We start from the raw sequence: 27,665 nt of genomic DNA, 5'->3' as shown, positions 1-27,665 counted from the left end.
GCAGGTAGTATGCGTTATTGACATTGTAAAAAACCCAGTAAAATGTTTCCAATGTGGGACACGTATGTGCAGTAATTGGAGATTAATATATAGCGGAGCCGTTGCGTGATAATCAGCCAGTGTCTCATAACGGCCCGAGACGTAGTACACTTCTTTTGTATTTACCAAATTCTCTTAAAGATTACATACAATCCAGTTGTCCACTCTTTTATCTTTTTTTCTAGGCTTCAAGTCGATGAGTAAACTCTCAAATTTAGTTTAGATTTTGAGAGTAAGCCAAGTTTAGGAAAAAGGCAAAAACATTTTGTTGCCAATTCATTTTCCAATCAATTTTTTTTTCAGCAACACGTCTATCCGAATATGTTGTGTTCGAATCACTGACACCTTCCTTTTCATGTCGCGAATTTCACAATTCAGTTTAATAAGAATGAACTCGTAGCAAGTAGAGGAACTTTCTGTACTAAAATAAACAAATACCTCATATTCTTGATTTTAACATGTATGTACTGTTACATATTGTTTTGTTGTTGTTTTTTAAAGTTTGCCGCTTCGTTTGTTTTATGTTTTGAATGTTACCGCGAAATAGAAAAAAATCACCGCCCTAATGGTCTTCACTGGTTATCGAACACTAGCATATTTTCCAACACTGTGTTCACGTTTGCCTCCCTTTACGATTTTCATAATTTATCCGTTCAATAAGATCAATATATTGTAAATATTTAATTAAGACATTACCTACGAACGTTTTACGGGTCGCAAAATGATAATCAATAATCGGTCCTGGCTACAAAACTGTCAATCGCCGAATAATGCAAATATTCGCGAAAATCGTACACAAATTCAATTTTGAACAGTGAATAATTGGTACAGCCAAGCAGGCTACACTCATCATCAAAAATAGGTAAAATTTCTACGCGTCCCATAACTGATATACTGAAAGATGCTTATATTTTCTAGCCCTTTCGTGTAGTTTAACTTGTATGAAGCATTTTTGGATATGAAGCTCGGTGCAATTCTGATGGGTTTTTTATCGGTTTGCTCGCTCGTCATTTATTCAATGCAGAAATAATTGCTTGTTCCTTGAACGGTATGAATATGTATTGCATAATAATTTATGCTTGCCCGGGATAAAACAATACCAATATGATAATATCTGATCTAATTATTCGCTCATTACAGTACAGATTATATTGAACTCTTCCATAACGGGTCTACAAATGTATGTTTGTGTCGCTACGCGCTAGTTCACTTAAGTTATAATTATTGTAAGAAATTACAATATAAGCAAAAATCAATAAATAAACTAAGTATACAACAATCATGCAGGCGTTTTATACAATATTTATACTAAAAAGTATTCCGGAATCCTGTTATAAAAGGAAGCTACAGTAGTCCAGATTCCGATACGAAATTTAGCGGTATTCCATTTGACACATCAAAACACATTCTCCGTACGAAATTATTATATATTTGTTATATTTATACCTTACTTAATCGTTGACATACCTTTTTACGTTATTCGGTTTAGGGTGTTCCATATATCTCGATTGCATGGTTTGCATATGTCACGATAACATGCAGAACGTTTGAAAATAAATAAATGAAATGAAGTAATGTAATGAAAAGTACCGCTTCAGGTACAAGATTTTTTCGTGTAAGAGGCATCGCTGTACGTGACGATGTATCGGCCTGCATAGCAATTATGTTATGTTATGTTATGTTTTTGATTTTACCTGCAAAAAGATTATACTTGTAGTATCAACATTTAACTCTACTGGTTTAATATTTATCTCACATGTTTGAAAAATATTTCCTATAAACTATATACGAGGGCTGTTCGTAAAGTTCGTGGACAACATTTTAATATGAGTAGTATGTTAAGATAGAGAAAATAAAATGTTTCAGTCGAAAATACATTTTGTTCCGCACTGGATACACGAACACGTGTCAAAATACATTGAACATAAACAGTGTTTCGTATTTATATTTGATAGTATAACACTTATCTGATTATGTATGTACAATGTGCCAAGATCAACATAATACTAACACTGTCACGCAGCTTATATTCAGGACTAATGAAAAAATCAAAATTTAATTTAATTAGATAACGATTGTTTAAAATGTCTGGTGGTTGCCTAAAGTGTTTCGACTTTGTCTTTTGGCCAGTCAAAGTAAAAAAAGTAAATATATATATATATATATATATATATATATATACATAAACCAATTATAAAATATTAAGAATAAATAAACCTTCGTCTTTACATCAATAGAAATGACACTGATTTTTGACATAAATCATGTATATAAAATATAGATCCTTAATAATTCACAATAAATGAACTACTCATATTCTTAAAAGGGGGCTGGGTTTATAATGTTTTAGCCATGGGCCACATTGACCATATTCAAACATGTATAATGTATGTTATGGTAGTAAATCAAACATATTATACGCGCAACACATATGCTATTACTTTTCAATGTGATAGTGCACACCTCGTGATTGATACGCTTGTCTTGTCTTTGAACGCTTTTAAATAGGATATTATGTCATTTGATAGGTCTCCATGTTGTGTTATGTTACTTAGTATTCAACGATGCTACTTCAACGCTTGATGTTACTTTACTTTAATTTTCGAAAATGCATAAATATACACTGACAGACAAACTAAATAATAATACATTAACATCAAAAGTTAAGTATATATTAATACAAATCTGTAACAAAGTTAGAAACCTTTTGGCGTATTGTGTGTACGTACATAAGATATTAATGACAACATATTACTTTAAACAACACGAACAAAAAGAAAAAAAATGTACTCCTCTGAGGGTACTCTTTAAATAATGAAAGCCATGAAACATGAATATACGGTTATATATATGATTGTTTTTAATAATTAAGAAAATGAAAATTAGTCTTAGAAAAAAATAACGTTTGCGTCAACCAATACAAATATAAATAGTGACCTCACTTGTTATGAACTAATTGATAATAAGCGAAAAAAAGGAAATGACGAATGCCATTTTAGTTATTAGGTAATCAAGTTTATGTCTTATTAACAGCTGTCAAATTATAATTTCGTCTTATTCACTTTCGTGCACTAAACAGCCCGTCCAAAAGCAGCTTCATTGCGAGCTAAATGTGATGTGTTCTAAAAGAAAACATTACTGCTGTCCTTAAAACCAACCACTTGTTACAAAAAATGTTGTAATCGTATTTTTCATCTCTTTTCACTCAATTCTTAATTTCCATAGACTTGTTTGGCCGAAGTCAAACATGATTCTTTTCTATTCTGCCCCCAAAACACCATTAAGGCCTCTTAAAAATAACTAACGCTTACGTAATGTATACAATCATAATATTGATGATAAATATGTCTGTTATTTATTAGATGTAATCAAACGCACGAACTTCTCTACTATTCGCCCCAATTTATGATCGTGCACTAGTCAGTCCGTCCCCAAGCGCCCTAAGGACGAGTCGTACATTGTCCGGTGTACAGTTGTATCCCATAAGGCCTACACGCCACATGCGGCCCGCCATTGCGCCAAGGCCGCCGGATATCTCGACACGGTACCTGCAGTGGGATTCATTATTATAATATGAGTACATTTCTCTTGTTGTACAATACTGTTACCGTAATAGTAATCGTGTAGTTATTTGTATATGCTCGTTTTCTTTTCGCAGAACGAAAACCGAAACTTTTTGTAAACTCTTGTCGTAAATACCATTCCAAAAATTTACATACAACTTGTTTAGATACAGTAGGCATATATTTAGCCAAGCCCATACCTCTTGCCTGCTTATGTCGAGTTTTGCTCTCTGATCGATTGGGAAGATACGTTTACGGAGCTTCTGTTAATTATTGAATTCTTGAAGATGATAAGTCATTCTCAGTCTTGTTCATGTTGTGGTCATTATATTACGGTCTTTCCTAACTAACAGTTGTATATATAGATCATCTGACATAAACATATATGTACTTTTTAAAACCAATCAAATTTATCAACAAAACTCACTTGCTCATTGCAAAGTCGGTCACGAGTTTCCAGTTGACGTTTTCAGGAACTAAAATTCCGGTTACACATGGTAGCCTATGTTCCTGAAAATAAGAAAACAATCATTGGGGGCTAATAACTGAAGGATAGTATGGTAAAAACAAATCCCTTACCTTAAATTGAAATAAAACCTATACTGTTTTAATTCTCTGGAGGATTATGATTTGCTTAATGTATATTCTACCATTTAAACAAGAAATAAAAAAAAAAATATTTAAAAGCATCTATTTTTAAGAAACATGAGAAATCTAGAGTTAAGCTGTTTTAAAATGTTTGTTAAATGCTCTCTAAATCAGCCACTGGCTCAAATATAAAAAAGATACTTAAGTCAAATCTCACTTTGAATTCCAGCTCATTTAACCAACATAAAAAGGTTTTGAAAATCGTATATGTTTTTACTCTGTTTAAAAGCGCATTCTCTCATAGAAAATGTTAATGAAACTTCGCGATTCGAACGAATACATATACTTTTGAAGCAAAAAATATATATGAATACATTTCGTTGCTTTTACGCTAATACACAAATATATTTTTTTCTTATATGGAAATAGTTTTGTTTGTTTATGAACACATTTTACGCTTATGAAAAGGGTAAAAAACATACAAGATTTTGAATCGTACTATGTTTGTATTTGGTAAAATTAGTTGAGATTGAGATTTGAGTGTTTAGTGATAATTGCGTGAGGTGTTTTTCCCTAGATTTTAGGAACGGCATTACAAACAAGTAAATTTAAAACTCAAGACAATTTGCATTCTAGGAAACACACCTATAAACAACACCGTGCTCGTACACGAATCTGACTTGAAAAAGCTATGAAAGAAAAAAACAATATTATTCAAGTATTTAGTGAAAAGATATACATTTTCTGTGATATAATTCACAATTTCTCAACAACCTTTTCCTTGACTAGTAACTCAAGGCCTAGCTTTTCAACGCCATCAAGTAGCGCCTCCGCACAGGATTTGTGAGTTTCCCAGCTTGTCTCTAGCCCCTGAAGGGTAAAGGGCACACGTTGAATTTTCTGGGCTCATTATGTTTCATAATAATGTTATCACACAAAAATGTTTATATTTGTTTTAATTAAAAATCGTTACCTGAGTTCTGTATTTCCTACAAATAGATAAAAAAGACTGTCTTAACAATAACGTTGAGATTTAATATACCAAACACGCCTACCACATCCGCCAGTCTAGCCAGCCCCTCCCTCAGGGCATACACACTGCTGATTGGTCCTGTGTGATGGTACCTGTAAATGGAAACAAATTAGCATTAGTCATCAAGTATGTCTCTGTATTTGGAACTGGTCTAGCAAAAGAGATAAATTCAAAGAAAACACTCCGAACTATCAAAAATATCATAACGAGAAACACAATACTGCATCATTGACAGTTCAACAAGTCAATACACATTAAAAGAGTGATTGGTGCCGCAGTTGACCTCGGTGCCTTTATGGGGTATCCAAATATTTTGATTGATTTGGTAGGAGCGGCATTATTTGTGGTAAATAAATCATAAAATGATGCGGTTGATGATGCGCTCAAATGTTTATTTTTTTTTCCATTCAGATATGAGCATCTCCCTTGACACGTTTATCCCTGCGCTGGTTGACATTCAGTAGGTTACGCAGTAAAATAAACATCCAAACATGAAAAATAGATGCGGTGAATATTGATTAGAATCAGTGTGGAAAAAACACAAACATGTTGAATAATTATTCAGATACCTTCTAGCCTGGTTGTCGCAACCCCAGTAGTTGGCGAGCTCATTCATATCAAAGTAATAGGAGCGAACCTTAGTCTTCCTGGACTCAACCTTATGTCTTAAAATAGAGCGAAATGTTTAAATGTATTTTTACGCCGAAATCATGAACAATTAACATAAGTGCTTAGTCTAAATAGCTTTTATAATGAAATACATGTGATCAAGAATCATTTATGATTCGAAAGCTTTTAAATAAGTTGCAATGGAATTCAGAAATATTATCCTTGAATACTTATTTGAATGAAATATAAATTAGCAAATACTATAGAGGTATAATCAAGAGAAGAGAATATGTTACATACTGTTAAATGATATAGCACAAAGCAATTTTAAATCATAGTGCGTGTTGTCAATATGCAGTTTATGCCTCAGTTTGTGGCATTAATTAACTTTTTGTGCGTTTACCTTGCTCTCTCGGAGAAAGAGATTGGACTGGCTCCCGGCGGGGCACTCAGCACTTTTTGTGCGCCAGTGTACAGTACGTCTATTTCTTTGAATACAAAAAGAAAACCTTGCTTAATGAGTCTGTTTTTATTGGCAGGTTTTGATTAAAAATCAACAACCAATGTTTAACAAGCAGGAAAAAACATAAGGCGAGAACAAAAGAAGAAGGAGAACTAATTATTTAAACCCATTTGACTTATACATAGGATGCTTTCGGAAAAGCTCTCCGGCAATGAACAACAAATGCTTTACACTTGCAGGTTTATATTTTACTTAAGGATAGTACCTACTTTATGGATTACGATGTATATATATGATAACACTTATATTAGTATTACATACATTTATTTTTAATCAAATACTAAAGGAAAAGATTGTAAACCATTGGTGTAACTTTGAATCAAGTGTATCTTTGAAACATTTCATGAATGGTGGACAGTGAATACATACATTTGTTTAATGGCTATAATGAAGAAATAGGTTGTAAACCCTCAGTATTACTTTGAAACATGGCCTGGATTGTGCGGCATGACATTGCATGTAGCGATGCGATGAATGTCTACCATTACCCAATGCTTGTTCCGTATTTGAGAGGGGTATCTTATATTCTCGTGTAAATATGTTAAGTATCATATTTGAACGTTAACCAGCAAGCAGGGGTGGTATTCAATATGTGTCTTAAGTCAATCTTATGGTCATACACCACTGAATTCATTCACTCTATTGGTCAATAATTAGCGCCATCGTTCTTAGATTCAAATACGACCAATATTGAATACCAGCCCTGAGCTCTGAACCAGCAATATGTTGCTTGCGGAAAACTTTCAAAAATGCTTCAATATAAGCATCCTTCGTATTGAATTATAACCTAAACAATAAGGTTCAAATCTGTTATGTTAACAAAATCCCGTAATTGGAAGAGTAAACATAATTCGCGCTCCGTGCTCGTTGTGCATAATAAATTTGAACTAATCTTGGTTGTTGGTGCAGTATATATTACTATGTCTTATTCCCGTTATTGAAAGTAAACATTATTCTCGATTCGTTCTCGTTGCGTACAATTTCAATAACTATATTGAGTTTCTTACCCCATTTGTCCATAAACAACGGCACTCCTCCCATCGCTGCTACCGAGTCAACTATCAGCAGACAGTCATTCCTGCAAAAAATCTTTGTCTTTTAAATATGCTGCACACACATTTCGTCTTAGTGTTAAACTCACAATATTGTACCTTGAAAACAATGATCATACTAATATGTTTCATTTAACCTTCATTGTTACGTAGCTTCTTGCTATTCTTCACTCAAGGAAACAGAAAAGATTGCTGGATTCAAACTGAAAATGAAGAAAGCCCCAATAGGCTCGGTCAAAGTTGATATATTTGTTATTCGTTATAATTATATATAAGGCTATGCGTGTAAACAGTGTAAAAAGTGTAAACACTTGCAGGGTTTTGAACGTTTTCAGCACTTTTCAAGATAATCGAATTCTGAAAACTGTCAGATCAATAAATGGTAATTTTCTAAACGTACATGCATATTACAATTGTCAAGTATGTCAATGTACGTACATTCAAAAATCATTACTTCGTACTTTGAATGATATTTTTGTTTTTAAATTTTTCATTTTCATCCTTTATTCCATGCTATAAATCAAAGACAAGACTTTCCTGCACGTATGCCTAAAACATATTATTCTATCTTTAAACCAAACATTTACTCGTGACAAATTTTCCCGATGCCTTGAAGACGCTGCACAGTGGTACCGCTCGATTCTCCATGTGTTACAAACAGCACTTTTGGTCTGTGTTCTTTGATACCCTGAAAATAAGAATGTTTTAAGCCTTAATTTTTGGTCAGCACTGATAAGGTCTGTCCTGTAGCTTCAAAACTGATTGTGGGAGCATAGAAAACAAGTGTGTCTGGATTCAGAGTAAGAGAGTAATTAATTTTGCATAGCGGACGTGTATTTCCGGTCAAGTGACAAGTGCTGGAAAAAAACATGTTATACCCTCCCATGTAAGATGAGACATGTGTTTCCGGTACGGATAGAAAATTCCGACCCAGGGGAATGCTGCATGGCCGGTTACTCGTTACCGGAAACACATGATAGATACTTATAATCAGCAATCACCATTCAATCCAAAAATAATTAAATCCAAAACTCATTCAGCAGCAGGAAGGAAGTTCCGCAATGTTAGAGAGCCGAAATGTATAGAGGAATGGATACGTTCTATGTGTATTTGCCTATTAATCATTGTTTATTAAAAATTTATAATTGCATTGTTTGGGAAATGTTGAATTGATTTTTACGTGTACTAGATCTTTTGTAATTTAAACAAAATTCATTAAGTCCAAAACTCATTCAGCAGCCAGAAAGAAGTCCCGCAATGTTTAGAGAACCGAAATGTATTGAGGAATGGATACGTTCTATATGTATTTGCCTATTATTCAGTTTTTATTAAAAGTAGTTTAATATGCATAGTATTTATATGCATTGTTTGGAAAACGCTGAATTTATCCACTTGTGTAATAGGTCTTTTGTTTCCTTTTGTTTATGAATAATATATAAATCAAAACATACTGTTATATATTATTAAACCTTCGATAATGCACATAGGCATATCAAACTAAAAACAATACACAACATCATTGAATAGTTAATATCAACATCCATAGTCTTAAGCACATGTATTGACTTTCACTGGTGTAAACAGGAGTAACATTTCACTATTTAATAGATTTGCCCAACTAAGTAGTTAGATACATGACAATGGGCAATGTTTTCTATTAAGTACCCTTCTCCAACCTCCAATCAACAAAATATTTTCCAAAAAAATCTTTGATATGATTCATGTATATACAACATATTTTCTTGGTTCACGGAGGGGATGATGTTGAACTTGATGAACAATTTATAAACAGTGAAGATTATGTTTAAGATGTACAATTCAACAAGTTATTCGAATTTCATAAGAATTTACAAAACTGGATCACTCATTTAAAGGTTGTGATTATTTCAGATCATTTTCTACTAATATGATGGACAAAGTTAGCATATATTTTCAGGGGTTCCTCCGAATGTGATTAACCATAGTTCTTACATTGCCAATGATCTGCTATCGATCTTCCTGGTATGGATGAGAAAAGAAAAGAGGAAAAATGAATAGATGAATAGATAAATGTATGACTTTAATCAAATCATTCATAATTCAGGAAATTATTCTTGGCTTTGGAATAGCTACAAGTTTTCACAAATCTAATTGGCAACATATTCGTAACGTAATAGAACATAAACTTAGCATGCGAATAGTGTTGTGGTCTTGAAGCTTACCACTGAAAGATTCGAGACGTCTGCAGTTCACCCATGCTCAGTCGAAAGTAATTTTTATTTCAACAATGTACTGTGTACTCTTAAATCAGACGAATGATCATCCGTGACATGTCAAGAATTGCAGAAGTAATTGTTGAATAAATCTACATTCGAACCATGAGGAAAACTGCTAAATCTGTACTATTTTTCAGAATTTCATTTAGGATTCGAATCTCTTTGATTATCAAAACTGTCCCTTTCTCCCATTGTTGAGTACCCAACTTTCTTCACACCCTCCCTTGACTGCTGTTTATCTTACTTGATATTCTTCTAATTCATTTCACACCCTGTTCAAACGTCCATTCAAAATGACATGCATTAGCATATTTCATATATATATAATATATATTGCTAGCAACTTAAAGACCATTATATACATATACAATATTCTAAAGCGTGAATTGTACCGCTTTTTAGTGGAAGTACAATTTTTCTGTGATAGATATTATAAGCTTACATACGTTTTAATCCGAATCAATATCTCATGTATATATAAGTATAATAATTAATCTGATTCGAATGCAATCTGATGTTTAATATATATGTGGAATAAATACATTTTAACAACTTCTACAAATATTACATATTGTCCAAAACTCACATACCAACTTTTTTGTCTTTTAAAGGTGATTTTGGAAATTTGACGATAAAATTTGTAATTGGAATAACGCGTTATATGGGTATTTTATCAAACCAGCGAGAAACGTCTGTTTGTTGTTGTTGTTATTGTTGTTGTTGTTGTTTGCTTGTTCAATTTGTATATACCATCTTATTTATATATTTCATTTTCTAATCAATATTAAAATATTTTACTAAACCGTATTTTTTCATTTTAGTACCAATAAATCACTTATATCTGGAGCCAGACTCCTAATCTGATCGAGGGTATAGTATCTGTTGTCTTCTTTGCACTTCAATCGAGTTTCCAACACAAACAAGTAGAAAAAGCATGGTAACCCTCAGGAGGACACCCAATGTCTTTCAATTTAACATCCGCTTATCATTACCTTTTCAATTGCGTCCAAAGCGAACACAGACCCCATTGGGAGGCACAATTTCGACACTTTTGCACCTGAAAATGATATATTACAAATGTCAGTGTGAAATATCATGAAAACAAAAAGCATATGCTTGTGAGGAAAACCCAGCTCTAGTACCCATAATCTTAACAAGACTGTCACTCTCGATGTTGCGGACACCCATTAATAGTCCGATAATAAACGTAAATTTGTGTAAGTATATGTACAATTTACATTATATGAAGCACATCGAAACATTGCTCAAAAATACATAAGAGGTCATAAATAATATTCTGTAGGGTGTGTGTGTGTGTGTGTTATTATATTGACTTTTTGGTGGTGCAATGGAATCGGATCCCGATCATAAGCTTTCAGTTCACGTCGAATTGTTCGGCTTTTCGAATCATTGATGTCACCTTAAACGAATAAGGCTATAACCTAACTTGAGGTATGATGAGAGAGATTGATTCTTTCCCCGAATAAAACATGAGAGTAATATAAATAAGTCTTGCTGGCTCGAATTGAACAATAGTTTACCTTTTTTCGTCCCTAACTTAGCCGATGAATGTGTAACAGCGAACATTTAAATGAACTCCATCGCATAGAGAATAAACTACATAAGAAACTATATTAAGAGAAATCAACATATTTAGGACACAGATTGTACACCTAAATGCTTCATTTTGTAAGAACTGATAAATTACAAGCGTATAGAGTATTGACAGTAAGTTTATAAAAGTACTACAAGGAACTGTAATCCATTATGAAAATGCATAAATAGTGTGTCTACTTATACAAGTAGCTGGCACAAAACACACTGACCAAACGCCAATGCTTTTCTATTTTCCTTTCGGTAGAACAAGGGAGACAACTCTTATTACACTTATTATTTCAGCCAAAGTTATGTGTATTTCACTGTCAACTCGTGTACCAATTTTGATTTGTTTATTTTGAGCGTTTATTAAGAAATATGTTTGAACGAAGACGACGCCGACAATGACACCAAGGCTTAGTATCTTATCATCCTTAAGTTAGTATCCAAGTGGTAAGGGAACAACCTAAGAACATGCATACGACTTGGTAAACACGATTGCTGTGATTGGTACAAAATAAACAAAACGTCCACAATATATCGGAATATATTGGAATATAAAAAAATCATGAAACGATATACCCAAATGACGGTTACTGAAGGACTCCACATGTAAACTCAGGGAGTTCAAATACATTTCATTTGCCAGCGTTGGCAATCAATGCATTGTCAGTACATTTTATTACATTTGAATACATTTCATACATTTGTACAGTATAAGCACTCCAAAGTGTAGATGTATTTTCGTCCAATATTTGTAACTCCTCTATCAGTCATGCAGTAGTCTAAATTGTATTTTACCTTCGACCATTTGAATTCACTGCAAGACAGTAACACATACAACTTAACTATGATAGGTTTAGTCCAGTTTCACACTGAATGTTTCAACCGACAAACGATTGCTGCTTATATGTATTTACATTAAAGACTACCGATCACCAAAATCAATCAACGATCCTATTCGCTCCCCAAATCCCGCTGAGATCAGCCTTTTCGCCCAAAGGTGGATGTCACGTACATACGAAGTGATTGATTTATTGCATAGTGAGTTTTGATTCTGAATACGAGTATCACTTAAATATGACTTTGTGACTAAAATGTACATGTCTAAATATGTGTTTGTATAACATAACGCGTCAAAATGTATATTTTGTTCGCCAATAGTTTATGCGTTTTTTTTCCGGTTTTGTCGACCACACACATATAATCCAGATGACGCTAAACATAAAATCAATTTGGTATAGCCGTATCTCTTGTCTCGAGTTTTTCTTCATTTGAATTGCTACACAGCCTTTATAAAATAAGACAGAATTGAGCAGTCATTTTTAGTAGTATAAATATCTGAGTGTCCTTCAGTTCCAGCATTTCTCAGACAGACCGGATTACAAGCAGTTTGATTAAAGTGACACCCTTATTTAAAATCAATACAAACACATCAATACAAAACATTGATTTTGACTTTCAAACCTTTAACTACATACAAAATAATGCATTTATGGAAATTATTAATAACTGATATGTATCATTATAACCGTGTATTTAATAGAAGAAAACGCAAAAATATCAAATGATTGGTGAGTGCTCAAAGATTTACTGTGGTCTACTATAGTCTGATAAGGTAAAATACCGTGTTTTATGTTCATTTGCTTCAAATTTAACACAGTATCCTTCATAAAAACTATTGTTTTCGACATTTATTCATCCATTTTGAAAAATTAAAACAATATTTTTAACTGTGGTAAATCTTATTTGGGAGTAATAGTGCATCTATAAAGTAAAGATTGTCATATTTGCACTTAATGTGCATTTAAGTACCGGACAGCTATGACAGATGGGTATTCTCGGCTATGGCGAGTTCATTGGGGTTTTTTTAAATTGAACAAAAATAACTGGTAGACAAAAGCCTCCAGAACACTCTAGAAGCCACTAGGTGACGAAAACTATCGGCAAAATGATGGATTTGTTCCGAAGTACGTCCAATTAACCTGTCACTAATACACAACACATTAAAACTACGCTGTTGCTATATTATAGTGTTAACATACTTTTTAAGGATATGTGCTAGTCAGAGATTCAGTTTTCGGAGAGTTTCCTATGCCATCTAACGGGGTTTATGTTTAAACTTTTGGCAACTGAACTTGTTTCTGTAGTTTTGACCATAAAGACAGTTTTAAGATAAGACTTCAGAGCTTTAAAGAATGAAGGGCAATATTTCTTTTCAAGATGTTTGTTCTTTTGGGCGATAAACATAAAAAAGTAAAAATAACCGCTTAACCTATACTATAAACTTCGAATAAAAAAAATGCTTCAAAAAGACAACATTACATATTAGACATCAAAAAGCAGGCTTGAAATGGGAGTTTAGATGAGTACAGTATATAAATCCTTTGGTTGATATAATTAAAATCCAACCAAAACTGGTTTTGAGATAAGCTTGGATGTGGTAAGATAAATTATTATTTGAAAGATTCCAATATGTGCAATGAAAATACTGAAATATGATTCCAGACATCAATATGAACACTTATATTGTTTCTCTAAACCACTTTATTGCATTCTAATAGTATTTTATTAACTTCGTTATGTTCTAGAAGAAAGTCTAACTCAAAGATTAGTTTTTAAAACATTAACGAAAAACGTTACCAATACAAAATATGAACACTTATATTGTTTCTCTAAACCACTTTATTGCATTTTAGTAGTATATTATTAACTTCGATATATTCTAGAAGAAAGTCTAACTCAAAGATAAGTTTTTAAAACATTAACGAAAAACGTTACCAATACATAATTAAATAAAAAAATAAAGAATTCATGCTGTACCATGCTACAGGAACCATACCTTTATATGTATGTCTTCATAAACAGCATTGTTTTCTGTTTCCATATATTAGAGATATGGACCGATTCTTGTAATATCTCACAAACTTATAACTTGGTTTTTGTTTTATAAACCGGTTAACTTGTTAAAAAATCACCAAGCAAGGGGCTCCAAACAACAGACAGTCAGACAGACATTTAATTCCTCAAGCTGAAAAAATAACATGTGTTACTTAGAATTAACGCTTCACATATGAGAAAATCACCAAAATGAAAGCTAATCTTAATTAGAACTACAACTGTCTAAATCATCATGTGCTTTCAAACTTAAGACAACCAAGCGACCCAAAACTTCTAAAAAATCGATAAAAATGAGGCTCTGTCGAGTTTCAATCGTTTTTAAATGACGAGTTTAATAAATTTGATACAAAATAAACACAAATTTAAGATACTATTTATAACATAACTCATTTACGGTCGAACTCTAGGTCAAAGTTTCTTCAATACACTTCTCTTGACATAGTGCGAAATATTTACATTGTGTTTTATAAGGATGACCCATCCGCAGGAAAGAAAAAAGCCCGACATAAAAACTTTATTAACAAAAAGAAGATAAATCAGGTCTCAATAATCAAAGGATTTACTTAAAAACAACGAAAATACATATTTCAAGGGTGGATTTGATGTGGAATCAGTGAATGTGACAGTGTGTGAACTTGAGCATTGTTGGTGAACTGCCTAGAATGGGCATTTGGCAAGAAAGTAGACGGGTATTTTGACAAGGAGGAGTACAAGATGTTGGACATTTCCATGTGTTGATTTGAATTTATGTGGCCATAGTTGTTTATAGATGCAATGTTTTGTGTACCAATGTTTGCATAAGTTATCTGGTTCGCATGAACATTCCTATAATTCAATTTCTGGACGAAGTATTTTCTGGCGCTGTGATCAGGGAGGAGGTGTTTGTTTGGATTAAGCCCAGCCTTCTTCACCATTCGTTTCTTCGTGAAATTAAGCTTGTTAACACCGACATAATTTCTCTTTTGAAACATCGTTTCTTATGTTGGTTTACATGTTTTGACAGCGCGTATGATCACATTTTTCTGTGATGCGGTTACTTAATTTGCATAGTTATAGAATATATATAAAAAACTTATATATTTTACTTCTTATTTATAATACAAATATTCATCAACCTTTGAAAATGTTTTTTTTTTGGTTTGACTACAACAAAAAAGTATCTTTTTAATGAGTCTATGGTAAATGTCCGGGTAATATGTTAAGATGATACTCCTGACATTTATACGGAAAAACGTCGGAAGCCTTATAATAAGTGTCAACAAAAAACATTCATGTCAGGTCAAATTAAATGAACCTATGCCTTAGCACACACTAAGTTCTATTGTTTAGCATATGTATAATTCTTTGTCGCATAAAACATATATGTCTAATCGCTTTTTGCTGGTAAATGAGTAATTTAATTCCTACGGAGAAGAAGTCTATAAGTCATGCTTTCGTTCCAATCCATTTCAATATTATAGACAACCTATGTGTGTGCATATTCTGTGTAGTCTGCATGAATATGTTGAATAAGATATGTTTGAATAAATAAAAAAATGAATTGAACAACTTTATAAATTTGCTACACACTGGTTATCGATTTCTGTATAAAAGTCGGTGAAGTGATTTTACGGAAGTCTTACCCCTCTCAATAAAGGATAAGTCCGCTGGACTTAAGAGACACCTTGATTTATGCACAATTTTACCCCTGATTCCGATCGTATATATCGGGCGTCTGACATAAATGCAGCCACCATGATCATGACCAGCCACCAGCCATATCAGCACAATCCCTTTTTGGGCCTCGAACCTTCCACTTTCCGCTCAGTAGGCTGACACTATAACTTTTATATAAGGGATGCGGTATACTGCTTTATTTTTGCTTTGCTCTATTTTGTGGTTTTTGTTATGGCCAATTACAATCAAATTTAACTTAAAGACGCCATTATGTTATAAACGGAAATAGACGGTATATTTAGCTATATTTGGATTGATTTGCTTATAATTCAACCGCTGCTAAATCAAATGATCTACAGCATATTTTAACGAGCAAAACAAAACAAACAATTTATTTAAGACTCAATGCTCATCTTCAATAATTTATATACACAAGTTTTATTTCAGGTCAACGTATAAACACAAGTATATTGTATAACATATATAAATGCTGTGTTACAATGGGTCATACAACTATTCTTATAGTTAGGAAACACCATATATAAGCAGTTTGGAATAAAAATAGTTACACGATTGAACAAACCTTTAATTTCCAACAGTTAATAGCGTATTTCAAAATACCAGAGCTTCTTCAACATTTTAATTATTTCAGTATTGTTATTAAAATCCAGTAGCTGTTAATATTTGTGTGTAATAACAAAGCTTTAAGAATGTATACCTGACACCAATACAATATGATATTTTCAATTTCAGTAGTATTCGGATTACATTTTTATGACTACAAGGATGGCAATTAACAAATTCATCATAAAATAGCTGAGTTTTTCAGATGATTTTAATATTTCGAAGCACTCCTGAAGCATCAATCGAATATTTTCTCCATTTTCTTGTTCAATACTTATAAGGAAACTACAGTTGGCTATTTTACCACCTCACTTTTTTAATGCTAATTTTTGACGTATGAAATTTGGGTCTTTGAGGTTAACCGTTCGCCTATTCGACCAGGATGCTTTACATGATTGCTAATCTTCACAAAGATATTAAGGTATTTCATTTTTTCTACAGCGCATGTTGAATGTGTCCATGGAGTAGTTGAGCTTTGTTAAGTGCGTGCATACTTTCATAAAAAGTTTTCTCTTAACATAGTTTGATGAATGGCCGATTTGTTTATTAACATCTCATATGTATACAGTATACAAATCAAACAAGTTATATACGTATAAAACAATACAATACTATAATATAATATGATATCAAATAAGAACTACAGAGTAATGCTGGAAGTCAATTATTTAAACACAAACATTATTTAAAGGCACAATGTAAAGGCTTAACAGACACTGTACGAGAATTAACACCATAAAAATACCAAGATATGAGCTTTAATAGATAAATTTATTGATGACACGTGACTACCATACGGTTCACTTAAATGCTGTAAATAAACCTATATAGTTCTGTCAGGTATGGCCGTAATTGATACAACATTAATTGACATCGATTATACATCTTTGACCTTGATCTTAATACTACCTAAAATGGCGTTGTTAACATTAATTTGACATTGATATCGATACGACCTGAATTGGCATTAATTACATTTATCTGACCTTGACATCAATACAACCTAAATGGCCATTGACTGCAATTGAAACGATGGTGGTTCTAGCATTTCGTCAACAGTGTTACAAACCGTTTGCACGATAGATGAAGCATGGATATATATTGTACACAAATTCTCTCACTAATTTATATCGTTTAACCAAAATAAAGAAGTCCAAAGCTGTATTAAAATACAGAGAGACGAACCCAATTAGCTGCAGATGCATTGAGATTTTCATTGTCTCATGTGTTATACAAATGATGACGAGTGTGAAATACACAATCGGAATTGTGCTATCTGCAATCAGATACCACCTCATTGTTTTCAGTGCTGACCTTCTCACACACACAGGGCGAGGATTTAAGGTATTTTCTTCGCCTTTTTGTATGTGCGGTTCTCTCATTACACGCATTTCAACATTTTCATCATCAGGTTCAGGTGATAAAACCTCTCCAGTATCCATTTGGCGGTTAATATGAATATGTTCATCATGAGAAACAGAACTTTGCTTCGGTGTCTGAGTTTTTTTGTTTTGGTATTCAGGTTCTATCTGACACTCTGTTGACGGTTTGCAGTTTTGCTCCAGTCTGACCTTCCACAAAGACTTTTTCTTCAAGTTTGAGCTGATTACGCAAATCATTCCGGCGTATATAAGCGCAGAAAGTAGAGACGGTATTCCATGTAGCGCAGCATGCAATACAATGAATGTCTCTCTATTATTCAGTACCTTTTTTGTAGAACATTCATATATATAAGTGTGTGTGCGTTTTTTCCCGTGTGTATAGGGAATCCCAATTGCGCATACAGACACCATCAGAAGTAATATATTGATGGCAATGATCACATTTTTTCTCGGCTTTCCACTACGGCTTGAAAATTGCAAACAACACTGTACAAATATGTACAATGTTTGCAACGATCGGTGAACCAAGAGAATAAATATGGCTACAACACCTACTGAGCATAAATAATCCGGCACGCCTGTTGCAATGGAAACCATTCCTAATGTTGAGCCCAATATTCCGAATACACCCTGCATCAAACTGTTCACTGTAACGTAAACAACGTTTGACAAAAACGGCGGGAACTGTTTCCGTCGATTTTTAAAAAAACACAATAACAGAATACAGCTGGACACAACTTTCCAAATTGCTACAAAACCAAGCACTATAATTCCTGCACGATATGTAACTGTAGTTACATCATTCATATTTGCACAACTAATAAACAATGATATAGTGTATCTGCTTTTTGAATATGATCAAACGTGAGTTCTAGTTAGTTTCGTTAATATAGAAAATGCGCTTCCATTTACTAGAATCTTTTCTTTTCGTTTTACTCAGAGTCTGCTGTCTCATGATTATCAATACACTATTTCCAATGCTGGTGTAACGGAAAAATGAAACGTTCAAGTTGAAGTCCATTATTGGTATTGTAAAATCTTCCAATAGCTTGGTGAATATTGAAATAGTTATTCAAATTACTTGTTGGCTAGCTATCCAGTGGGCTTTTTCAGTGCCTATTACTAGTGTCTTACATGTATTTGTTCAGAACGTGAATAAATAAATCTAAAGACGTCGATAGCGTTTAAAGATTACATATAAAAACAATTGACTTCATTTTTCAGTTTCGGATCAAAGTTAACACCGGGGTTTTCAGTCTTTCAGTTTCAGGGGAAACGCCAATAAGAAGAAAGGGTGACTTAAGTTGACTTTTTAATATTACAATTTAAGAATCAAATCTAAGCCACACAACGGCTTGACTACAGTCTGCAATGAAGCGTAACTGATACTAGTAGTATAATAGTCCGACAAGCCCCAAATACTCAAAAGATCTTAAGAGTAACACGTATTTAAACGAATATGTTTTTTCCCATTTAACACAGTTACTGGCTTTCGTTCCAAGGCGGTACCTAACAATTCTTGATAAACATACTTAGTTTTTTATATATAGTATGTTTGCATTGTGCTGCTCGTTTTATGTTTTTCTTCCATGTTTCGTGTTTGTGATTTTATGTAATATGTCTTTGGCGTTTACCCAGTGTCATTTAACCGGGTTTATGTTTAAACTTTTTGCTACTGAGCTTGTTTCTGTAGCGTTTGCATAAATATTTACATACTAATTGTCGAGATTTTTTTTATGCGTGTGAGGTGTGTTTTTTTAGTGTGGTATTTATATGTTTTTGTCTCAAGTTCATTGTCATTTAGGTCAACAATTTCAACAGGTTGATGAACACCCCATTTCATTACTGTATTCATCTTGGCTTGATATCATTCTTATTAACGAAAAAAATGTTCAAGAAAATACCTGAATAAATTTTGACTGAGCTTGTTGAAATTCATTCCTATCAATACAGAAGTAAAACAGTCACTTTATTGCAGTTATTGAAACATTGCTTTGAACAGCTTTTTGCATAAATATAGTACAGCTTTTAAATCAGAACGTAGACAGGTGTTGACACCAGAATTTTACAGTTTTTTTAATTGAGCTAAAGATGTCAGAGACATTGGTACAGGTGCTGCAGCGCGTTCAGTAAAGATGTTTGCGGCGAACGTTCGCTGTTTTGTTTCCCGCTTAACGTGTATGCGCTGCGTTGCAACAGGGATACAAAACAAAACGTTTACGAGCGTTTTGTAAACGCTCGCCTGACTGAACGCACTGCTATATTGATACAAGATGACAAACCTAGGTTGGCTTTCCAGTTTGTTATTTTTCCTTAACATTTACCAAACATCAGAGAAATTACTCTGCGATCAAAAACGAGTATCCTTTTTATAGCTATTTAACAAGTTTATTTGACATTATCACATTAACAAATTGTTGCCTTAACGATCACAATCCCATCATTTTGATACAAATAAAAAACGATAATCACAGGTTTGCTGAGAAGCAGTTTGTTGTTGCAGTGACACACCATTGAAATTAAGCATTTAAAGGGTCTGAAAATAGAATATCTAATTCCAGATTCACTTTTCCGCTTGTTCCATTCATATTAGATAAAGTAGAAGACAGGATGAAACGTATTTCCGTGGTTGTATTTTAATTTTAATTAAAATTTTATGTAGTGTGTTGAAGTAACCAATTATGTTGCATTTAATTTATATTAATGTCATGTAATATAAATATGTTGTTAATGAACGTGTAATTTTCACCCGCCATATTCAAGAAAATTATTTTACATACAACGTGTTTTGCCTTTAGGAGGGGAGGTGTTGCACGTATATGTCTTTTTTAATTGAGTACTTCAGTATCTAATAATATATCTCTTCTGAATTCAGTATTTCAGTATGCTATCATCTATTTCGATATTAGGCGACCTATAATGAAAAAATAAAATATGTTTTTCCCCTATGTTTTTTTTTCAGGATACGTTTATAATTTTCTTGTTGTTGTTTTATTTATTCCATGTAAAGATTATATTTGAGAATAAACAATATTTTTTGTAGAATATGAGTGAAAGTTGTTAGAGATATTATATTATGTTTTTGAACATTTTGTTTAAACAGGCAAGCATCTGTGATCATCGGTCTAAACGTTTAATTATTAAAAAAAAAGTTAACAAGTTTTATACTGACCGTTCCAAGGCGGTACCTAACAATCCTTGATTAACACACATAGTTTTATATTTGATATATATTTACTGTGTTGTTTTGGGAGTTTTGTGCTGTTGTTCCATGATTTTTGTTTGTGATTGTTTGTTTTTGTCTTTTATGTCTTTGACGTTTACCCTTTGCCATTAAACGGGGTTTATGTTTAAACTTTTGGCTACTGAGTGCGTGTCTGTAGTTGTTCATATAAATATTTATAAAAAAGTGCGAAAATTCTCTTTTTAGATTTTGTTTTTAATTAAATAATTCCCTGCGAATACATTTCAACCATTTGTGGTAATTGCACCCAAACTGTTTTTGGATATAAATATCTCTTATATAGTGTGTTCAAAGTATATTTATTTTTATGGACATTTTTAACGAATAAAAGTGAAGATATGTTATGAACTTGTGAACGTTAGTTCTTATTCTAAGTTTTTAAATGATAACCTTACTAATTCGAAATTAATTCTGCATTGCTTTAAGTAAAAAAATGTTGTCGTTGTTTTTAAAGTTTGTTGCTGGTTTCTCCTTTTCTGTTGCAAATTGTGATCGTAACACGATCGTAAAACCCCCCTGATTATATCGGAATTCGTCTACATTTTATCGAAATGTGTCACCATTCAAAGGTTTATATACTAAATAAACTTAGTTATGAACAAAGTTATGGATTGGTCGATACGTTTCGCTATTATGCTGGAGGTTAATAATATACGTCAAAGAGGCCTCCAGTAATGCATCCAGTAATTACATTTCTTTATCCGTTAATGTAAAAGTATACACTGACCAAAGTCCAGAACAAGGCCATTATTAAAATGGCTTCACTTTGAACTTACTGATATACTTATATGTTTTCACTGTTTTGTGAAATCCACAAGTATTTATGTCCTAAATTGAATTAATGAAAGATAATTATCGGAACCCTGCATTATGCTCCTCGGTGTAATTAAAATGTTTTACAGCAGTGATCTTTATTTTCGCCAAACAAAATCATATATTTTTTCTGATTCTCCCAGCTTCCTAAATTCAAAAGAGGAAATCCACATCTAACCAGCCCCGAGCGGGCTCTGTTTCCGATATCCTTTGATACCGTATGCATTCATCAAATGAGATGATTACTACCATCAACTTTAAGTATTTTGAAAACAATGGACACTTAGTGGTGATTTCCTCACGCGTTTCTAAATATGTTTTAATATTCTGCATTGAAGCTACATTTCTGTATAACTCATATACAAAATTGGTTATTAGTGTGAGTGAAAAATACCAGGAAGGGGAGGGTGAGCTTTAATTAAGAAATCCTGCCCAATCAACAACATTCATTTGGGTATCCCTTGCACACAAATTGTTGCTTCTCCAACTGACTTGTCTCCAACAAATTACACCAATACTTGACGTATTTATTCATAAGCCTCATTAAAATGCGAATGTTAGCTGCATTAGAGGGTATCGTTGACGAAATGACGAAATTTACATTGTATCTAAAACCGTTTCAATACAGCATCGGATTCCAAAGATAAAGAAGCATGTGTTTTATCAAGACAAATTTGATGGTTAGAACTTTTTCATTTCATGTTACAAATTAGTACATGTTAAAGAAATGAGAATATTAGCAACCTTTATTTTGAACATATGAATACTCCAATACAGTTTTCCCAATAACGAATACAAATTGTGTGATAAATCTTCAAACTTTCCCATGATAACCATAGTTTGTCACCTCATGAATATGGAAAAGAAGTCGTTCTTATTTGTATCTTGTGTTCTGAAGCTAATCGTTTGTGAACGTGATCAAGAGATTCCGTGTTAAGTCAGTTGAGATTTATCAAGTCCATTTTCTAATGAATTCCAATGGGAACGTGTCCGTTTACTGTTGTCATTTGCAACAATGTTTGAACTTCGACAACAATCCAAATTGTTCACTTGGCTAATTTCTCACTAGGTCTGTGATAAATGTGGTAGTTTATGACACGCTCTGAATCAATTACTTGTTCTGGTTAAATTTAAGGTAGCGGTATGTTTTAAATGGTTGATCTCTTACCCCATTGTCTGTATTTTGTCAATTATTTAACATATTCAGTATCTGAGATCACAGACGTTTCAGACGTTTCATGGCGCCCATGATTTCAAAACACACAAACGTTACTTACCATGTCTTTCGACCATGTCCGCAAACCTCTGTCCCCAAAGTCCGTTCTCACAAACCAAGACTGGATCTCCTTCTTCTACCAAGTTACAAACGGACGCTTCCATAGCCGCGTGACCTAAACGAATGCATGTCAAAAGGTAAGTCCTTCTTCATGGATGATTTTGCATTTTGTCAGCAAGACCTACATGGTGAAGTCGACCAGGGGTCTATCAACCTTTTCAACAACACCATTCCGTCTTCATTGTCATAAGTTGAGAAGACGCCAAACTTCTCAATATGAACAAATTGTCCATTTTGTCGTTCAATGACAAGGTTTTCTTCTTCCACCAAAAACGTAAAACTTATCCCAAATTTCCTATGAAGATAACTACATGTAAAATGTAAGACTAACACAATAATTCAAAACTTGCATTCGTAACTGACATAACAGACAATTTGCATTGCATTGCAACGGTAAGTTGCGATAACTTAAACGACTTGTTAGACGAAGTTGAACAACAACAAGCAGATATATGCCAGACAGTACATTTTTGAAAATGGCTGTTTCGGAAACCGGTGAAATAAGCTTAACATAAAACGACATCTTTAATTATTTTCCAATGGTTATACCGATTTTGTTTTGTGTCGTACAAATTTATAACGATATGCTTATATTTACTTTAAAACCCATATATGTTCTGTTCTTATAAATCTAATATAGCAATATCACTGACCTGTACCAGACACGCACACAGTCCAGGTGTTTTCTGTTTGGAAGGCGTACTTTATCCCCTCTTTGACTTCGTCCATTATCTGGAACATCAATATTGTTTTATAATTGTGTGAAGAAACATCGAGTTAAACCTTAAAATAAAAGACCTATAAAACGCGATCTTACTATGAAACAAACATGTTTTCTTATCATTTTATTCCAAGAAAGTTTATTTAATGACACTGAATGCTCAGATGCCCGCTGATTCAGTTATGTTATTGAATTAAGGTCTCATTCTTAGAAGTTGTTTTCTAAATATATATTGTGACGAAATTATTAGTGTTATATCTCCGTCGTGTGTTGCTTCCCTTTGTTTTGGAAATGCCGATACAGTTAGTACACAGAGATCGTTCAGAATGACATGTTAGTAATACATTAGTCTCTTTTATCAAGATTTGATAGAGAAATATGAAAGCAAGGCGTTTCTAGTAAATCAAACGTCTAATTGATTGATTTAGTCATTGTTTTAGACACTTATAAAAAAGTCTGATTTTGTTGAGAAGTCATTTGTTTAAAATTAGTCATGCAGTTAAATGAAATTATCTTTATGCGAAAGGTCAGTAACTTTAGAATTGTTGTTTGTTTTGAGACTTAAAATTAATTTAGATTTGTCAGTCGAGCTATGTTATGTCAGTGCCGTAGCCAGAGGCACATTTATACCGAGGCAGTCCAGAGGGGTCCGGGAGCATGCTCCCTCCTAGTTCTTTTTTCTAGGACTCCTCTTAGTTTGCCATTGACGACACTTCGACCATGTAAAACCACCGTTAAAATTGTATTATTGGCACTTTATATACATTTTCATTTTTAATGAGCGAGCGTAAAGAAAATAATTTCATAGATTTATATATTGGTATTAGGACCCAGGGACGAGCTCGGCGGAAAGAGCTGGGTTTCCTGATTTTAATCGATTTCTGATTATTGAAAGACAAACGAAGTAAGCAAACATTGATTCAAGATACACGATATATATATAACATTTTGTTTTGTTTTCTGTATCAAAAGTCAAACAAAACAAAACACTTCGATGTCCGGAATCGCAATCGCGGAGTATACGTGCAGCCTATTGGAATGTTTTTATGAACAAATATCAAATCCAAACGATTAAGACAAGAGTAAAACATTGTTGATGGTTTCCATGTTTTGAGTTTTCTGAAAGCGCCAAAACTGTGTTCGCACGAATAGGAACCCACAAGTAATTTTAAAATTAACTTACAAATTGCATCAATGGTGGGGAAGTCGTTTTCGTCACACATTTAAAATCCTTCTTTGAGTGACGCAGGAGTGTTTCCATCTTCTAACTTTGGTTTCAAATTGCTTATCATAGAACGTTCGTTTGAATTTTTTTGTTTGAATTTGTATTTAAAGCTTAACGGAAAAATGGTCATGATTTCCAGGTAACACATAAGTCCCCTCTTTAACGTCTTCTTATTGTTTCAGGTGAAAGAATAAAGCAGTAAAGTGTTGAATTAGGTGGTCTAAAACTGGATAGAAGTGATTAAGCTTATAATGGTCCATCATTGATGTATTTACACCGTCATTATCCCTTTGAATTAGTCTGGGTTCCCTGGCAATATATTTATTTGTATAGCTACTATATCTGACCTGTCAAAAATATTTTTATAAGGGTCTTATAAAATTCAATTATATACCGCTTTCGATTGACTTCAAATGACTTGCCGCATTAGGTATTTTTAATGCGATTAATATATGTTCATAATGGACAGGGTTCTAATGGAATCCTTTCCTGATAACCATCTCGTAGCCGAAAGAATAGGGAGAGTCTGTCCTTTTGAAGTCCACTGAAATATGACATATCCGTTTCCTCCTCATACTGTGGTGAGTTGGCTCAAAGGTCAGACACTGCGCTTTTAGTAAGTTGTTGGGATGTGTTCATAAAATTGCAAATCGATGGAACCTGAGTGCATAATAAGACAACTACTTGATTTTAACAATGATTTCTACAATGCGTGACATATTTAGCATGAATATCAAGGTCAGTAATCCGAGTCTAAACGCCAATTACTTGTCCACTCACTGTCGATGATGCCCCATCAAACACTTTTCCTCGACAATTGTTAGGACTATGTCCCATTGTTATTGGCTGCAGCGATGTAAACTTTGGTTTGGAAAGATTTTTATCATATGTGCTTATCCAGTTCATAAAAAAGTTATTATTTCCGTTCCCGCGATTTTGGACCATTTTAACCATCTCCCTCTGAGAGGAATTCCTCCTGCTGAAAGTTTTATTATAACTTAAATTATGTCCATATGGAAATGTCTGTGTTTGTTTATTTTATAACGCGCGTTACCTGTGTGTTAAACAAGTTTTATTATAACTTAAATTATGTCCATATGGAAATGTCTGTGTTTGTTTATTTTATAACGCGCGTTACCTGTGTGTAAGCAAGCGTAGCTTTTCATTTCAGCTAAAACATTTTTATATATTTCCTACATGTGGCCGAGACTTAAGCATGTATAAAATGGAACATGCAATAATTCGTTTATAAAATTTGTATATATTGTCTAGGCTATTACAAATATAAATATTTGTAATTCATGCGGAATCAATTGAATAATACGGAGTTCCATTCTATACGTAGAGCGTGCCGTCAGTGCGCGAGCAAAAATGCGTTGCTGTAGGGTTTGATACATTGTACAGAGTCCCGGCAGTGCTAAATGACAGCAAAAAAGGTGCCTCGGTTTGCCTCAGTGTCTGTTGCTATGGCATTTTTCATAATTAAATGTAACATCGTAGTCGTTTCACGAATTCAGAGGTCGATCTTATTTGTTTTCATTGCATTAGTTACTTTAATTGTTTAAATTTTAATTTTAAGCGAGGCAGCTGCCTCGGTGTGCCCCAGTGTGGCTACGGCGCTGTATGTGCCTGATGAAAATTTGGAAACAGAAATAGAGAAATTAGTCAATTTATAAACCGGAAGTTAATAGATGATATCCCTAAGATCATTATCGAATGGGCTCGTCCTTAGGTATATGGCTAGTTTTTTTCTGTGAGTAGTAAAACTAATTTAAGAATCTGGGGGAGTAAGATAGAGGAGCAATTTCGGATATAGAAGTTGAAGATCGAAATGAACTTAGTTCAGATGAGCTCATATAGAAGTTCACATATGAAAGAAAAAAACATAATTATTTAAGGTATATTATTTTACGTTAATCCTTTCAGACCTGCGTAAACTCCGGATGCAAGTGTCCCAGCATCGGTAGTGCGCTCGCTGCCAGCACCCGTGGAGGGCAGTTGGACGGTCCCGGTCCCATGAGAGTCTTGAACGGGAAGTTTAGAGGCCGCGAGAGGCATTCTGGGGGCGGCGTAGGGGCCTCACTTCCGGTAACGTCTCCGGATAAAGACCTACTGTGCACGCGGTGTAATGAACGAGTGACATTGTTACGTCCGGTTATTGATGAGTATCCTTTAGTGTACAAATGTTGTAAACTTCTACCAGTGAGTGTTGAAGCGTTTAAATCCAATACTTTTCTGAATGATCGTATTCCATTGTGCATCCTATTTAAAGCATGTCCCTGCATACCAAGTTTGACAAACATGGTCATCCGTTGTTTACGCAATTAAGTTTAACATTAAATTTTGCACCTCTAATCTGATACAGATTTGAATTTGTCTTTTACAAACCTTCTCTTTTTGTTATTCCCACATAAACACATACAGGAGTATATTCACTATGTGATACTAAATTTCACAAATACACAATATAAATATACGCGAATAGGTAACCTTAAGCGAATACAG

The 27,665-nt window shown here is 33.5% G+C and overlaps 1 protein-coding gene across 1 annotated transcript; it reads right to left on the bottom strand.

Annotated features, from left to right (window-relative positions):
* Window positions 1-2,349: 2,349 nt before the first annotated feature.
* LOC128202984 (alanine--glyoxylate aminotransferase-like) lies at window positions 2,350-27,665 on the bottom strand. Its single transcript, XM_052904201.1, has 12 exons — window positions 27,089-27,665; window positions 23,868-23,946; window positions 23,156-23,269; window positions 10,655-10,719; window positions 7,995-8,095; window positions 7,363-7,433; window positions 6,236-6,320; window positions 5,793-5,888; window positions 5,246-5,315; window positions 4,965-5,060; window positions 4,030-4,112; window positions 2,350-3,587 (listed from the first exon to the last, which is right to left on the bottom strand). Exons 1-12 carry the CDS (start codon window positions 27,467-27,469, stop codon window positions 3,443-3,445), a joined length of 1,386 nt encoding a protein of 461 aa, XP_052760161.1. The 5' UTR covers window positions 27,470-27,665; the 3' UTR covers window positions 2,350-3,442.

The sequence above is a fragment of the Mya arenaria genome, chromosome 9 (genome assembly GCF_026914265.1).
Source record: "Mya arenaria isolate MELC-2E11 chromosome 9, ASM2691426v1".
NCBI classification, from domain to species: domain Eukaryota; kingdom Metazoa; phylum Mollusca; class Bivalvia; order Myida; family Myidae; genus Mya; species Mya arenaria.
The sequence above is the reverse complement of the archived record's forward strand: the minus strand, read 5'-3'. Positions and strand labels throughout refer to the sequence as shown.